Source organism: Candida orthopsilosis (genome assembly GCF_000315875.1).
Source record: "Candida orthopsilosis Co 90-125, chromosome 3 draft sequence".
Classification (NCBI taxonomy): domain Eukaryota; kingdom Fungi; phylum Ascomycota; class Pichiomycetes; order Serinales; family Debaryomycetaceae; genus Lodderomyces; species Lodderomyces orthopsilosis.
Genome location: NC_018296.1, coordinates 1472398 through 1488973, shown reverse-complemented (window position 1 = coordinate 1488973; position 16576 = coordinate 1472398). Strand labels below are relative to the sequence as shown.

Here is a 16576-nt window from a genome sequence, read left to right as displayed (position 1 = left end):
TTGTTGTGGCGTGCAGGTGGAATAAGGGATAGTTATAAAAACCAAAAGCAACATTTATGGTTGTGTCACCAAATCAACGTTTTTCAGCTTTCAAACACAAGGTAAAGGCAAAGGTGGACACTTGGTAAACATTATAAAAAAAACTTGTATGTTCCTAAGTGAACGTGGGCCTCTTGATCGTAAAGAAGTTTATTTGTAGACTAGGATACAAAAATATCTATGTAAAAAGGTTGTGGCTTCTTGTTGCGAAATTTGATAAAGAAACTCAATCTTCTCAAGAACATAAGTCATTAGTATCTCTTGCTATAAACAAGAGGGATTTTTAAACGAAGTGTTCTAGGGTCCACCATCTGTTAATGGGACATGGAGGTTTGTAACTCACATAGTGTCCTCTTAATTCTCATTTGGTGTTGAAATGTCTACGAGTAGTTACAAGATGTTACGGAAAGAGACTCAATAGTAATTGCCCTATCGTTACGAATCGTACTATAGCCTACTGTCGAACTTCATCACTGGATGAAGAATAAAAACAGCCTTACCTAAAATCGTGTTAAGGAAATAAATTTATCAACTTTTGTAAAATTGGAACCTGACCATTACGAAATCAGTTTTTGGTTAACGAAGTTTAAACATGTTTTTAATAGTAAAATCACCAGATACGTCAGAACAATTAGATATAGGTCATTTGATAATATTTTGCAATAAAGGATCTCAATCTCGCGGATTTGATATTCCGTCAATTTTCGTATCAGCCCCTCTTATCGCGCTAATTTCCAAATTTGGACTTTGAGCATCTGGTTATACACAACAAAGCCTTAGATATACAAAAATAATAAATTTGAAAAGACAAACACCTCCACCCTGATCTGTCCCTTTTAGGATAATTGCGATGAAAATGGAGATGCTTTACCGTTAGCTTTTTGTACATAAAACTCTGCACATTTGGCCATTTCCACACATTTCCAGTCATCAGATTAACCCACCTTACACATATAACACCATGACTAAAATCGATTTCAAATCCATCAAGATCCAAAAAGGTAGATTAGTAGATACCATTCACCAAACTGCAAAATGGGGAGCCAAGGGAGTTTGGGGACCTGGTCCAACCGAAACTGGAGTTTGTCGATTGGCATTGTCTGATTTAGACAAATCAGTTCGTGATTGGTTCGTTAAGGAGACTACTGATTTGGGCTGCAAAATCAAGATTGACCAAGTCGGAAATACTTTCGCCATTTTCCCAGGAAAAAACAACGATGCGTTGCCTACTGGTGTAGGATCTCATTTGGATACTCAACCAAGTGGTGGTAGATATGACGGAATTCTCGGAGTCTTGTCAGGATTGGAAGTGTTGCGTACCTTGAAAGAGAACAATATAGTCCCAAATTACCCAATCGCATTGATTAACTGGACAAATGAAGAAGGGGCCAGATTTCCCATTAGTATGGTTGCGCTGGGAGTTTGGGCGGAAGCAATCCCATTGGAGACATGTTTGAATTTGGAATCAATTGATGATGAAATTCCTACGACGTTTGGAGAAGAATTAAAGAGAATTGGATACGCAGGTGACGTGGCTGCTTCATACAAGGAAAATCCTTTGGCATGTCATTTCGAGATTCATATTGAGCAAGGACCGATTTTGGAACACGAGGGCAAGAAGATTGGTGTTGTCGTTGGTGGACAAGCATTTGAGTGGAACTTAGTTACTGTTACAGGAAGATCATCTCATGCTGGTACTACTCCAATGAACACGAGATCAGATGCGTTGCTCATGACATCAAAAATCATAATCATGGCAATCGAAACAGCTACTGCTCATGGCGGTGTTGCAACAATTGGCACTCTTCATTTAACCCCTCAATCAGTCAACGTAATCCCTAATGAGGTCAAATTTTCATTGGATGTGAGACATGTTAATGATGAAGTTGTCGCGAAAATAGTATCTGAGATCAAAACAAAAGCTGCAGGGATTTGTGAACTTGGTATTGGATCGACACTTGCAAAGCCTTTGTCAGTCAAGTTTGAAAATTTGACCATATCTCCAGCAATCAAATTCAATCAGACCAACATCGATACTGTAAAAAAAGCTGCTTTGCTGTTGTTCGATGAAAAGGATATTAGAGAGATCACTAGTGGTGCTGGTCATGACTCTTGTTACGCCAGTAAGAGAGTGCCTACATCAATGATTTTCATCCCTTCAAAGGATGGTGTCTCTCATAGTCCCGAGGAGTACTCATCTCCAGAAGATGTTGACAACGGATTCCAAGTGTTGTTGAGAACAATCTTATTGTACGATGAATTGAGAGCTAAAAAAGAAGGAGCTTAAATGTATATATGGTATATGAAAAATTAAATACGATTCATTTTTAAAGTAGATATCGTGCTCAGAAGTATTTACTTCCCCGACTTGACTATACTGCTACAAATGCAAACTGAGCAATAATGCATACATTAATATATAATAGTAGTCAAAGAGCAATTGTAAAGTAGTGTATCTACGAGCTTTCTTCTGGAAACAAGAAGTCACCATTGTCCAATTTAACTTGCAAGTTGTAATCTGGCTGGAAAGCGGCATACAAAGTATCAGGATCGTTTGTGACATAAGCACTGTAGTGAGCTTCTTGATCCGGGATAATTTGTTTAGGCTTGAACTTTTGGTCAACAGCATCAGCCATCAATTGTGCTTGGCAAGATTTATCCATCAAGGTAAACAAGTAAGCCGCTTCATCAATAGTCAGACCCATAGTCAACAATCCGTGGTTTTGTAAAATAACACAACGAACATCACCTGCAGCTTCTGCAATAGCTTTACCTTCATCTTTCTCCAACGCAACACCACCGAATTTCTCATAAACCGCTTGATTGTTGTAAAACACACAAACATCTTGATTAATCATTTCCAATGGTTTACCAAAAGTTGAATATGCCTTTCCATGGACTGAGTGTGTGTGGCAAGCAGCATTAACATCAGGTCTAGCTTGATGCAAAGACGAATGAATAGCAAAACCAGCAGCATTGATTGGAGCCTGATTACCATCTGGTAAAATCTCACCTTTTTCAGTAACATGAACCAAGTCTTGAGCTCTTATCAAACCAAAATGAACCCCCAAGGGATTGATCCAAAAGGTGTTTTTGTCAATTGGATCACGCATGGAGCAATGTCCAGCTTCACCTTCGTCATAACCTTTTCTAGCAAAAATACGAAATGTAGCAGCAGCGTGTTCAAGCACATGTTTTCTTTCAGCAAGCTTATCGGTGAAAGTGGGCTTTCTGTAAGGATGCTCTCCGCCCATAGAGATATTGTGGGAGCCTTGGGTTCCAAAGTCATAACCTTTGGATGTTTGTTTTATTTCTTCATTAGTAGCAGTGGGGGCCATTGTTTAGTGAGTGTGAAGTTTGTATTATCTATTTTATTGTAACTGAAAAGTTCGAATTAAAGTTATCTTAAGCTTCAATTTATAACTTTAAGTTACGTATGGAGATGGGGATAATTTATATCAATTTATTAAACAATTCAAAAGCGGGGCGGCGGGATTGCATGAATTGTTGAGAATGCAAAACAAACGAAATGGCAAAACTCCAGCCAAAAAACCTCAGCATTAACGAACTTTTTTTAAAATTCACTGCCTTTTTGAGATATAACTGCTTTAGCTAAAAGATGGGTCTTATTTTGATGGCTTGAACATCCTACTCGATAGGTTTTTTGTATCAATTCTTTGTTGGTTTTGTTAGATAAACTCGCGCTTCTTTATCTCTCTATCACTTACTGTTTTAAGTTTCCGCTCCTACAATAACACAAAAATTCACAAAGTAGAAAAGGACAACTCCGAAGACAAATAATGTGTCCATTGATTCCACAATGATTTTGTAGATATGAATGGTTGTTGTCTTAAGTTGGTGACTCGCCAATAATTCATTTTATTAAGCCAATTCCGCTGTGACCTCCTACTCCATTCATGTCCTTGTATGCACTTCTATGTACTAAAGATCTCGGAGAGAAAACTCCTGAAAAGGCTGTGAAAATCTAATTGGGGCTGCTCGCTAGTTTTTTGGGAAACAAAAACCTTTTATGTTTTAGTATCTACATTTGGAAACCTTATCGAGAGTGCCAACAGGTACTAAATTGGAAGAACAAATGCTTTTGGAGAATGTACCAGTTAGAGAAACATTTATGGCCATTGCGATTTTGGTGCACCTTTGACTTTGTTGTTCTAATTGGGTAATCCCGCTAATGGCCTGGCGAGATAAGAATCTTGGAAACTTTGTTATGGCGTGATAACAACACTTCGGAGTTTGTATCCTGTTTCGGCAAAATACCACGATCTTAGAAGTATTTGTTTTCATTTGATATTTTATTCTCCCCTCCTTGCAAAATATAATATTCATTAAGCCATCATTAGACAAATATGTTAGATTCTTATTACTTTTCCATAGACAGAAGAGTATTCGAAGTAGGGTCCAAATCATGCAGAATTTACGACTCCGTTCGTGAACGCGTTTTATGGAATAGAGTTTTTGATCGACCTATAAGGGCTGATAGCTTTACCTCATGTCAGTGTTGAAGATGCAAAAATTCAAACCTTACGAACTTACCGCTTTATGTTTTTCGTAAAAGCCGCAACTCTACCTTTGTCATTCGTAGTGCCCCAGAGACAATTCAAAACTGTAAGGATCCGCTATGAGCACACACTGGATGAACATTCGTGATATTATAAAAATTAAGATGCTCTATCATTATCGTTCAACAAAATATACTCGTTTGATATTTTTTTGTATGTAATTTTTCTTGATTGTGGTTGAAGTGGAAGAATTTAAATCACTTTCCGTGTAAGAAGACCAAACGTTACTGGTATAACACCAAGCTTTTTACTAGAAATTGTTGCGCGATCGGCAAAAACGTCGTGAGGGGGATGGCTTGCCGAGATAAATATTTGTGCAGTTTGATGCACTAGGACGTAAAAAGTGTATTAACATGTGGAAGTAAAGTTCAGATATACAGTGTCCCGGTATACATGACACATTTCTGGTGAGCAAATGTAAATACCAGCTACCGTCTTCGTGAAATATGAGAACCACAAAAAGAGACGGTACATTTTGAAACATGAAGATGCCATGAGCAGCCACTCAACGTACGAAAACCTAGAGACATTTAGATCTCACCAGCATTTATTGAGAACACAAAGTTCCAGACAGGTAAGCCAAAAATAAATATATCAGTTTTAATAAATTCTTGGAATTAAACTACGAGGCTGAAACGGTTGCAAACAACGTTTATAATTTTCGATCGCATTCACCCCACTTATTTTCCAAAGCGCCACAGGAGGGAATTAAGTGTACAGTAAAACCTTTACCTGAAAGTGGGGATCAGTTGAGATATCGCACTTACGATAGGTTAATCACAACACCTTGAAAGAGGGCTATTAATATGGTTCTATCGCTTTGATTTTTTCCATGTCTTTTTGTATCTTATCAACTAACATCAATAATGTCATCATCGCCTACCAACCAAAAGCCCGAGTCTGAACACATTTCAGACTATTCATCGGACCAAGACCTGCTTTTGGTAGATGATATCTTCAATGAGAAACCAATATTGACCCTTCCTGTGATCAAAAATTATTTTGCTACAAGACTTACAACTTTGTTTGACTTACCAATTTACTACCTGGACAAGAAATGGTATGAGCTTATAAACCCTATTCCGGGTTTGAGAGAAATGACATGGAGAGATTGGAACTACTATGGATTGGGATGGTTCGGTTGGGTTTTGGATGCCATGGATTTCTTCTGTGTATCCGTTGCTTTTGAATCATCGAGGGGCACTACCACATTATTTTCCAACCATCAAATACTCCACATTTTCACAACCAGAAAATAGGTCTTCGATTCTGTACCATGTGTCGATTTTTGCGAGTTCCTTTGACTACTCGAATTTGTTCCAGAGTATCAATATGCAAAAATTAAACATCATCAAGATATTTGATGGTAGTATCTTTCTTATAAGTGTAATCTTCAACATTGAATTTCTCCATAAATTGACCATTCGAGGGCATTGCTTGTTTGATAAGCTTTTTTGTGTAATATGATATGACAAGAATGTTTCCAAAATTGGTGCTGCTCTGCTCGCCAGTTCGTAACGTAAGGCCCAAATTGAAAATTGACTTTCTTCAACTTTATTTCCATAGGACTTTGTAAAAGGTCACCAATTCTAACCTCATGCACAAACAAGATTTCGGGAAGGTACAATTTAGCCTAACTTCAAATTTTCCAGTTGCCAGTATCAGCTTGTGGAAAGAAACAATGTTTTTGCCTAATCATAAACAGTTTTATGAGAAAATAGATTCATTAAGTCCAAGTTTACTTTTAGGAGTGGTAGGCTGCCATGATCAAGAATCTTGCGAGGCCAGTATTGAAAAGTTGAAAGGTGATGATTATCAGGAGAAAATAATTCAAATTATGTTACACAAACGCGGAGTTGACACAAATTTATAGCACAGTACATTATGAATTTCTGACAGGTAGCGTTTGAATAGTTGCAAATAGGGTTGTATGTTTCGTGACTATAAGCATATATCACTCGCATAACAAACAAATTTGCTAAGTTTTGTGGGTCTCATCACCAGGTAAGTGCAAGCTAAAATGTTTCTTATGTTGTTTTGTTCATTCCAATCAGAAGGATGTTTTCAACAGCTGTCCTCTGGGACTAAACAATCTTTGCATTGGTCTTGGATTAAAGCCCCTTATCATAGGTATCAAACAAATTATTGGATTGGACACCACAATCCACCTTTAATTTTGTAGCCCTGTTGCAAGATCTCTTGGAAGAGTACGATGGGCCAGTTAGGGGTACCAATGAGACGATTAGATGTGAAGTTGACGTATTGGTGGCCCGAAGGGAAAAAAATAGGAAGTTGAAGGATCTCACGAGAAACGAATGTTCAAAAGTGTGGTATTTAAATTCAAAAAACTGCTTAGTTTGGAACACCCCCTCATAAAGGAAGTTTTTTCATGAGGCTGTGTCTCATTAATCAATTTATTCGCTGGTTTTATGTTAAGATGCAGGAGGAATGGAATAATGGACCACATACCGTAGTATCCTTTGGTGATTGCAGCCAGAATCTTATATCGTTCCTCCTCACTAATCTTTTCCATTTAAATATATCTTATTAAGGTAAAAGACATCCTACTGGGAGACCAAACGATGCATTTTATAGAATTGTAACTGAAAAAAATTTTAAAATTGTTCCAAATATAGAAGATTCGCCGGAATTGAATCTTGAAATTTTCTAATTGGATTACTTTTATGGAAATGTGATGTTTAATTGGCTGGGATACCAACGCTAACATTTAAACTGCTATTGGAAACCCATTTTGTGAATCACGTCATTACTAACTATAATTACAACATTGAATGTTGGAAAAATGTAGTATGTCCCCGAACTAAAAGCCCCTCTTACTGAAAAAAGATCCGTGCGAGTGGATCTTGCTACTAAACAGGAAGGGAAAGTCATATCATTTATCGAGTTCGGACCGGGAAGAATTAATGGGGTTTTTGGAAACGGTAATAACCCGGAGCTCCAGACATCCTTGGTTTTGACTCAAGTTTTGCTTGATATGGCGGATCTTGAAATAAACAGTCGCCTTGTCATGACCCCATTCTTGCTAGTCCATCTTAATGGCCGTTCAAAGCAAGAAGGGTAGGGTGGTACCGAGACTTGAAATACAAAATTTCAGTTACCAAACGACCCTACAACTGCTTAGGGTTTTATACTTCCTAAACTTTTTGATAACGAGAAAAAGAGTTTAAGTTCCCCTGAAGTCGAAGCGCTTGAAATGATATTGTTAAAGAATTATACGCCTGGTAACTGAATTCACACAGTGAAACAGAGCCTTCAGTGGCGGGGGAAAAAAAGAGAAATTTGAAATTTCGTCCTTACTTAACTCGCATGATACGGGACGCGTTGCCAAGTAATTTTTGTAATGTCGACAGTATTAACCATTGTTTTGAGATGATCGTCTATCCCCTCGATGAAGCTTCTGCCTCCTTATAGGTTAAGTTTTCTTTGAGTTTCACTTTAATTAAATTCAGGCCGAACCTCCGACTACACCGTTCTTGATTTCTGCAGTAAAGCTTTGTAGTATACGTTCAATCACATACTCTCTTTGACAACTCTTTTGTTTCACAGTTTTTGAGGTTGTTTCAGTATCTTGTTCTGTCCAAAAGTTACTTAGGTTGGAGAACCTAACATTAGAGTCAGTAATTAGGTGTTTTTTTCACTTGGATGATAAATGTAAACTTTTGATTCTCTCGTCCTTGAAATCTCTCACTCTTTGTGTTTCCGAATGCATTTCAGAGTGAGAATTTAACGAGTGAAAATGTAGTTCAAGATATAAAGTCGGGGAATAGGAGTCACAAGTACATAATATATTCGGCATTTTCTTGATAATGCAGTAGGATTCGTTGTGGTGTAGCTCACCAGTGTTGATGTTTCATTCCCTCAACAGAATTGTCAATTTTCGCGCCGTATCTTTTATCAATGGCGTTGTCATCGGAATTATGGCCCGATTCGGATAGAGAAAAGGCGAGAGACAGCAATTTTTCAGACACAGAAAATACCTTTATTTAAGTTACTACGCATTGTGAAGGGCTTCAAACAATAAGATGGAGACAATTAGTATTATTTTTCCTATTGTGCTTGACGGAATTATTGATGAGTAATAATGACGCAGATACAAGATAAAACTCAAAAAACTTTCATAGACTTCAGAAAGGGAGAAAAGATTACTTTGTTCACTTCTTTGCTTTTCTTTTTCACATTCCTGATCTAATGATTCACTCGATATTGGTAAAGTTTTACAAACTGAACATATTCTGCAATGAATAATCCTACAATAACAGAACAACTTCAAGGATTTCCCATTTTCCAAATGGTGATAGTGGGCTTACTCCGACTATCTGAACCTATTGCATTTGCAAGTTATTTAAGCTACATTTTCTTTATGATTAAAAGTTTTAGAATCGCCAAAAATGATGCAGATGTCTCCCGATACAGTGGTTATTTGGCGTCAGCGTTTGCTTTTAGTCAGTTTTTGAGCTCTGTGAAGTGGGGTAAAGCATCTGACAAGTATGGAAGGAAGCCAATTATCCTTTTAGGTTGTCTCGGTACCGCTATTTCGATGATTGTATTTGGCTTCAGTACCAACTTTTATATGGCATGTGCTGCGAGGGTTATGATGGGGCTCTTAAATGGAAATGTTTCCATTATGAGAACAACGGTCGGGGAGATAGCTATTGAGAAACGTCACCAAGGGATAGCGTTTTCTAATTTGAGCTTGTTGTGGAGTCTTGGTAAATGTATTGGAGCATACATTGCTGGAAAGTTAACTGATGTTGATCATTTTAGGAACTATAGACGTGACGAGGAGAAGGTCCATCACTCGGACTTTTTATTCAAGAAGTTCCCTTTTGCGTTCTCCAATATTGTCATTTCATCATTGATTCTATGCTTCATTGTTCTTGGATGGTTGTTTCTTGAAGAGACAAATGAAAAGGTGAGGCATAAGCGGGATCGAGGTTTGGAAATAGGTGATGCCATACGCAGGTTACTAGGCTTTGAAGTGCCTGATCGACCATGGAAAATGGTCAAATCAGAGGACAGTGAGTTTTTGATGCATGATAATTCCTTGCGGGATGATTCAGAAGATGATGAAAATGAGACATACGAATTACAACTGCTAAATTCTAACGAAGACCGCACCCTTAAACAAGAAACTGATATTGCGCTCTTCACGTGGCCAATAATTTACCGCATCTTTTGTAATTTTCTATTGTCATTTTGCAATGTCATCTACACTGAGTTTCTTCCCATATTATTGTCAAAATCAATTGATGTAGAGTCTTTGAAATTTCCAATCCACAGCCGAGGGGGATTTGGCTACAGTACTGAAGCTGTTGGTAAACTTCTTTCCATTACTGGAATTACTGGAGTAATTTTTGTCAGCTTGCTATTTCCTATAATCAACAAATATTTTTCACTTATGACTGCTTTCAGATCTGGTGTTGGTTTTGTCCCGCTTATATCATTTACTTTACCATTGATCATTTTCACAATTCCAGAGTATAATCCCTTATTCCACCTGCACGCCACAACAACTGCTCTACTCTACCTAAACACCTTTTTGTCCTCATTCGTCGGTTCAATTTCATTTCTGCAAATGACGCTTTTAATCCACCGTGCGTCGCCAAAACAACACAGAGCAGTCATCAATGGTTATACAATCTCATTTACTGCATTTGCACGCTTTCTATCCCCTCTCATTTGGGGTTGGATTATGTCCCTATGCGACACACACGGAGTTGGAGTTATTGCTTGGTGGTTACTTGGAGCTATCTACTTTGTAGTGTTTCTGTTTACGTTTCTTCTAAGTGAGGCTGATGAACAGGAGTTTTAGTACAATAGACGTTAGACAATGAACCGTTTCGTAAATCAGATTTATTATCAAAATCATATGGCGTTGGTTCCCCCACTCCAGACAGAGTAAGACAGAGTGATGAAATTCAGTTGTATAGTAGTCAACGTTTTCAAGTTGCAAAAAGCTACACAAAAATGTGAGCCCAAAAAATTTAATTTCCTAATTCGGTAAAGATTCATAAAAGTCATTCACTACAAAACGCACCTTAAGATGATAGTTAATACGAAGCAAGGTGAATTACGAAACAGGTTACAAAGGCGAGTCGATAAACTAAGCTGCAAAAAATCACAATTTCAATTTCTTTTGAATTTAACCATGCCGGATTGGGGCATAATGGAAATTTAGTGTTTGCCTAATTAGATCTGGGTGATAGTATATAACTATGGGACTGTCCAAGCCACCCATTCATTGTCAAACTCCATAACTACACCGCCAATGAGGAGCTTATTCGTTTTATTATCGTTATTCTTTGCCACATTTGTTTTTGCACAAACAGGTGACGTGGACTTGGTTAGCCGTGCCATTGCCAGAAGAGCAGACGAGCCAACACAGGAAGAGTTGGAAGAAGTGGACCAATATTTGAAGCAACTAGTGGCTGCTGTTACTGGTAACACCACCAAGAGAGATAACCCTGCGTTAACTGCTGCTTTCACTGCATTAAACAAATCAGGCACTGGTGTGCAAATCGTGCACAGTTTAGCCACAAACTCACTTTCGCAGGGCACCACAATCAAAGCAGTAGAGGAGTATGTGAGTAACACTGGTTTGACTACATTGTTGGAAGCTGCCGACAACTCTGGTTTAGCAGTTTCAGTAGTTATGAGGTTCTTTATCAACTACCTGTTGATTCCTGCTTTATGGGATATCATTGTCGCTTTATACAACAACGGTGTTATTTCAGTCAAGAGATTGGATTTACTAGGAATCATTGGCTCGGTTCTTGGTAGTGTTCAAGAGTCCATCTGGTCCTCAGTTATCACTTTGGTTAACCTTGTTGCCGACCCAGAATCTATTTGTGAGTCGTTGAACAAATCAGGTTTGGGTGTTTCTGTTGTTGATGATCTTTTCTCAACTAGTGATGGTAAACTGTTCCTTATCAAGTTGATTACCGCTCTCGTAAATGATGGAGTTGTCACCTTGGGTATTTTGCTTGACGCTTTGAGAGAATCAAGCTTCCTCCAAAACACATTCACAAAAGTCCTCTCGAGCTCAACCAACAGGAAAATTATCTTCATTTGGGCCGTCAACAATTTAGTGTCATTGATCAAGTACATTTTCTAGAAGAGTCGTTACGTTTTAGTTCAATCAAATAGGTATATCAATTTCAAACTATATCCAGTATAGAATCCTATTAGCTCTCCAACGTAATTACATCAAACTTCTTTTGAGCTTCCTCTAAGCTAAAGTTTGCCTCAGCTTGATGCCATCTCTCATGCAATCTTCCGTGTAGTAACACCAACTTCGGCTCTTCGGAATTGGTATCATTTACCACTTTTCTGCCAAACAAGCTAGACTTCATCTTATTCCAAGCCGCAAAATCAATCTTGTCCCATTCTTCAGGTTTGTTATAACCCAAACGCTTCAACTTGGGAGATTCCAATGGTTCTGGATCTAGTATGGCTGTCTCCTTCGGCTTGCTGAAATAGATCAACACCAATCTTCGGTAATTCTTCTGGTCGTCAGGAGGAGAAACTACTCTGTGTATCGACGACTTGAAGTAACCACCAGTGATAAACTCCATGGCATCGCCGATATTAACAATCAATCCGTTGGGTGTGTGGCCAACATAGTTCCACTCGCCAGTATAGTAGTCACGAATCTGCAACGACAAGATTGGCTGCGATGTGATGAACGTGAATCCGCCACTATCCGAATGGCCTCTCAACCATGTATTGTCCACCTTCTTTTGGTCTTCTGGTGGCATTGCATCATAAAGCATGAACCTACCAGCACCTCCTCCAGAACCATCAAAATCTCCATCTTTGACAGAATAGTAATTCTCATAAATGAACCCCTCAGGAAGTTCCAATACCAAATCTGTCAAATTAGAGAGCTTTCTCAAGGTGTCAGTGTGCAAAAATCGGTAGTACTCAGCAATCTCTGTAAGATGATCCTCTGCAACCTCAGGGTAGTTGTTGGCTTTGGTATCAAAGAATCTTGAATGGTTCATATTATTGAAGTTGTAATGGGTGATTGAATCTTCAACACCATTCCTCATGGACCAATAACCCTTTGGTTTATATCCAGAAGCCCTTTCAGCACCAATTGATTTGGACCTATCTTCAAGATCAGACTTGAGAGCACCAGCTAAGTGCTTCTTTTGTTCTTCTACTGGCACTTCCAACAATGCTTGTGCTACTGCTTTGAGGTGCTCTAATTTCTCCGCATCAAATCCGTGGTTAATCACCGAAATGAACCCATATGTGGACAATGATTTCTCAATCTTGGCTGCTAACTCTTTTCTTGCTGGGAGGTTTTCGGGACCGTCTTTGTAAAATGATAAATCAATTGATTCCAACTCGATTGGCTTCTCATCTGACGAAGATAAAGGTGCTTCGATAAATGGTCTTAACTTGTAGGTACTTGACTTTGCTGGCATGGTTGGTGGATATGTTTGTTGGTGGGAAGCCACAAAGACGGACCTTTTGACACCTTATATATCAAATCACTTCCAGGGGGCGCGGCCAAGTCACATCACAGCCGAAGGTGTGGTGTCAATTGTAATTAACCTATTATGTGATAATACGTCAAGATTAGGTAAACAATGGAAAAAACTGTGGCTGCGAAAATAACTGAGACCCGTGACGGACTTATAAAGAGGTCAGCGGAAAGCATTAGCAATGGCACTATGTACTCTCATTTATTACCCTACTTATCCTTCCTTACTAAAGTTCTCCTTCCAAGTCCTCTTCAACTTAGCTTCGAACTCCTCCCGACTCTCTCCTTCCTTCCATCTCAAATTATAAGCAGGATGGTCCGGTTTCAAAAACGTAGGGTCTTCTCTATCAATTCCATACAAGTTCTCCCTAAACGTTAATCCTTCCTTCGGATAATCATTCCAAACCAATCCCCGTCTTTGCAACTCTGGAATCAACAACTCAACGATATCTTCAAATGAGCCAGGTGTAATGGCATAAGTGAAATTGAATCCATCAACACCGGCAACATCAACCCAGTTCTCAATTTCGTCGGCAACGTCAGATGGAGATCCAATGAACAAGACACCTGATCCTCCAATGGAAAGCTTATTTGCAATGTATCCTCTGGTTTTTTTGAGCTCCGGAGGGTCTCCCGGGAACGGTTTAATCATCATTTCAGCAAAACTACGGACAGCATTACTTTCCACTTGATCCAACTCTTGGTCCCAGTCATACTTTCCAAGGTCGACTCCGGTCCAACCTCCAAAAAGTGCTTGGGCACCTTCAACATCGGCGTATTTCTTATAGTCATTAAACTTTTCAACTGCTCCTTCATACGTAGGCGCAACGATTACAGTAACCAACTGAACTTTCTTTACATCGTCAGGGTTTCTCCCGTGTTTTTTAATTAAAGCGTTGAGCTTGTCAATCTTTGATTTCAATCCTTCGGGAGTGTTACCATTAATGAATACTGCCTCTGCATTCTTTGCGGCATACTCCATACCCTTGGTACTAGCACCGGCTTGTAATATAACCGGTAACCTTTGATAAGGATTGGGCTCACAAATGAATGGACCAGGTACTTTGTAATGTTTTCCTTCGTAGTTTATTTCTCTGATTCTTTCGGGATCGGAGAACACACCTTTCTGTAAATCTAACCTCACAGCATCATCGGCCCAAGAGGACAAAAAGAGTTGGTAAATCACCTCCAAGTATTCTTCGGCCTTTTCATATCTTTCGTCATGTGGTGGCAATGGCTCACCATTCAACAAATTTCTACTTGCAGTGTCCAAGTACGACGAAACAATATTCCATCCAACACGTCCCTTCGTCAATCGGTCCAACGTGGCTAGTCTTCTAGCAAAATGATAAGGTGCTTCACTAATGGTGCTTGCAGTAACAGCAAATGATAGATTCTTGGTCACTGCAGCCATTGCCGGAACTACCGCACTAGGCTCGTTGATTGGCCATTGAGCTCCTGATTTAGCAGCTGCCGTGAGGTTTCTTGGTCCGTTGTAGACATCGTATGGTCCCAACACATCAGCAATAAACAAAGCATTAAACTTTCCTTTTTCCAATAGCTTAGCAAGATTCACCCAGTATTCGATCGTGTTGTAATCTCTTGATTTGTCCTTTGGATGTTTCCACTGCCCCGGCGATTGCAAACCTGGGGTTGCCATGTCGAATGCATTGACAATGATGGGCTTCCGCTCTTTCTTTTGTCTCTTGGTCGTCATTTTTTGATAAGTCGTTGTAAACTGAAAACATTTTTGCTTACTGGATAATGCTTGGTATTTAAACAATGGATTGAAATTTTTCAAAAAACTGTGGCTTCAGGAAAACGAATCAAACACAATCACGCAAATAGGTAATTTACTGAAAACAATGAACTCGCTTTGAATATCGGTTTACTTGAAATGGGAGTAGTGTCAGCCGAGTTGCACGAAAATTACAAAAATCAGGGAGTGATAGTCGAATCATTTGTACTAGGATGGAGAGGTTGGTGGATGAATGTGGGTCACCCGTACACACCGGATCACAGTTGGTGATGTAGGACACTATCAACAAAAGAAATGATGGCAGTTACGAGAGTTTCCATTCTCTATGTAGTTGGTGTGCCTCTTTTCAAGTTGGTAGTAAATTCAAGTGTTAAGAATAAAATCATGCAAATTTGTTTGTAGAAAGTTTTGGCAACCACATAATCAAAATCAAAAATGTCAACGAGGTAAGCTAATACCATCCTGATAGATAATATATAACAGCCGCATAATCTAACACTATCAGACCCTCAACACTACGTCAATTGGTCCGAAACTCGCAAGAATTTGTCAATTGTTTGAACCCATTAGATCAAGAGTCTTTACCTGTTGCGCTGCCAGACACTAAAGCCAAAACATTGTACCTTTCTGCATTCCTAATCTACCCTAAAGAATCTGGAGCGATACAACAACATGCAATCAAGATTAGTCAGTCAAAGTTACGAACTTTGAAATCTAACCGGAGAACTTCAGCTACTCGAATACCACATAGAAAGTTGAAGCTTTCTTCAGCAGTTGATGAAAATGATGAGAACTCTATTCCACCAATAGAGAACAGTGATCTAAAGGAAGTTTATTTAAGTTACAATGATTCAAACACCCCTAAATACATTGGTAAATTCTTGAATGTTATGGTTGGTAATCGATTAAAACGTCAATGCAAATATTGTCATTTACAATATGCTGATTTAAAAGGATTTAATCGACATTATGAAAAGAAACATGAGAGACGATCATGATGGTATAAAACACTTTTGCAAACTATAATAACTGGAGTCATACCTTTCTAATACTTTCTTTTGTTAGACGTTTTTGAATCTGACAAATTGCATATCCTAAAATATATAAATTCTTTGCATTTTTTATAAATTATTGAATTCCACTTACTCTTTCCTTCTATTACTTTACAAGCTGAGGCTTAGATTAGTGTAACTGTCTTTAAAGGGTTGTCGTAAAATCGTTTGCCTAGCAAAGTTTTTGCATCCAAGAAACATGTATCTCTTTGTGATATTAGACAGGTCTTATCGGATTTTAAGAGTACCATTTTAGGGTCAATTACAGTGGTTAGCACTCACTTTATATGCGCCGTTGCGATACACGGCACTGATATGACAGCCTATCACCGCGTTTTAATGAATCTTACATAAGCGGCTAAAAAGAAAGAAAATGAATTTAATTGCTAAGACAGTGTCGGGGCGGATGAAAAACATTAGTTAAGCCACTTCATTATGCAAAACAATCAGTTTTCGTTTTGTTACTAAGAGAAGTAATGTCCGTCTTCCGTCCTCTTAAACCCGTGTCAATACGGATTCTTTAAATTTATGTCAACATGATCTCAAAAAGCTTGCCCAAAGGTCTATGCAAGAAAGTATATCGATTACGTTGGTTTTTATAGTCGCTTGGCTGAAGTGGAAGAAAAGGGCTTTG

At 38.6% G+C, this 16576-nt stretch overlaps 7 protein-coding genes across 7 annotated transcripts; 4 read left to right on the top strand and 3 right to left on the bottom strand. All coding sequences in view use genetic code 12, as the record gives it.

Moving 5' to 3' along the window:
* Positions 1 to 1000: 1000 nt before the first annotated feature.
* Positions 1001 to 2326, top strand: CORT_0C06650 (hypothetical protein; the record flags this gene model as incomplete). The annotated part of the gene is made up of 1 exon (XM_003868893.1): positions 1001 to 2326. The coding sequence occupies one exon, from the start codon at positions 1001 to 1003 to the stop codon at positions 2324 to 2326; it is 1326 nt and encodes a 441-aa protein (XP_003868941.1).
* Positions 2327 to 2495: 169 nt separating this feature from the next.
* Positions 2496 to 3377, bottom strand: CORT_0C06640 (hypothetical protein; the record flags this gene model as incomplete). The annotated part of the gene is made up of 1 exon (XM_003868892.1): positions 2496 to 3377. The coding sequence occupies one exon, from the start codon at positions 3375 to 3377 to the stop codon at positions 2496 to 2498; it is 882 nt and encodes a 293-aa protein (XP_003868940.1).
* A 2108-nt stretch (positions 3378 to 5485) lies between these two features.
* Positions 5486 to 5878, top strand: CORT_0C06620 (hypothetical protein; the record flags this gene model as incomplete). The annotated part of the gene is made up of 1 exon (XM_003868891.1): positions 5486 to 5878. The coding sequence occupies one exon, from the start codon at positions 5486 to 5488 to the stop codon at positions 5876 to 5878; it is 393 nt and encodes a 130-aa protein (XP_003868939.1).
* Positions 5879 to 8877: 2999 nt separating this feature from the next.
* CORT_0C06610 (hypothetical protein) lies at positions 8878 to 10452 on the top strand (the record flags this gene model as incomplete). Its single annotated transcript, XM_003868890.1, has 1 exon — positions 8878 to 10452. One exon carries the CDS (start codon positions 8878 to 8880, stop codon positions 10450 to 10452), a length of 1575 nt encoding a protein of 524 aa, XP_003868938.1.
* Positions 10453 to 10908: 456 nt separating this feature from the next.
* On the top strand, positions 10909 to 11754 carry CORT_0C06600 (hypothetical protein; the record flags this gene model as incomplete). The annotated part of the gene is made up of 1 exon (XM_003868889.1): positions 10909 to 11754. The coding sequence occupies one exon, from the start codon at positions 10909 to 10911 to the stop codon at positions 11752 to 11754; it is 846 nt and encodes a 281-aa protein (XP_003868937.1).
* A 70-nt stretch (positions 11755 to 11824) lies between these two features.
* Positions 11825 to 13072, bottom strand: CORT_0C06590 (hypothetical protein; the record flags this gene model as incomplete). Its single annotated transcript, XM_003868888.1, has 1 exon — positions 11825 to 13072. The coding sequence occupies one exon, from the start codon at positions 13070 to 13072 to the stop codon at positions 11825 to 11827; it is 1248 nt and encodes a 415-aa protein (XP_003868936.1).
* A 273-nt stretch (positions 13073 to 13345) lies between these two features.
* CORT_0C06580 (monooxygenase) lies at positions 13346 to 14848 on the bottom strand (the record flags this gene model as incomplete). The annotated part of the gene is made up of 1 exon (XM_003868887.1): positions 13346 to 14848. The coding sequence occupies one exon, from the start codon at positions 14846 to 14848 to the stop codon at positions 13346 to 13348; it is 1503 nt and encodes a 500-aa protein (XP_003868935.1).
* Positions 14849 to 16576: the final 1728 nt, after the last annotated feature.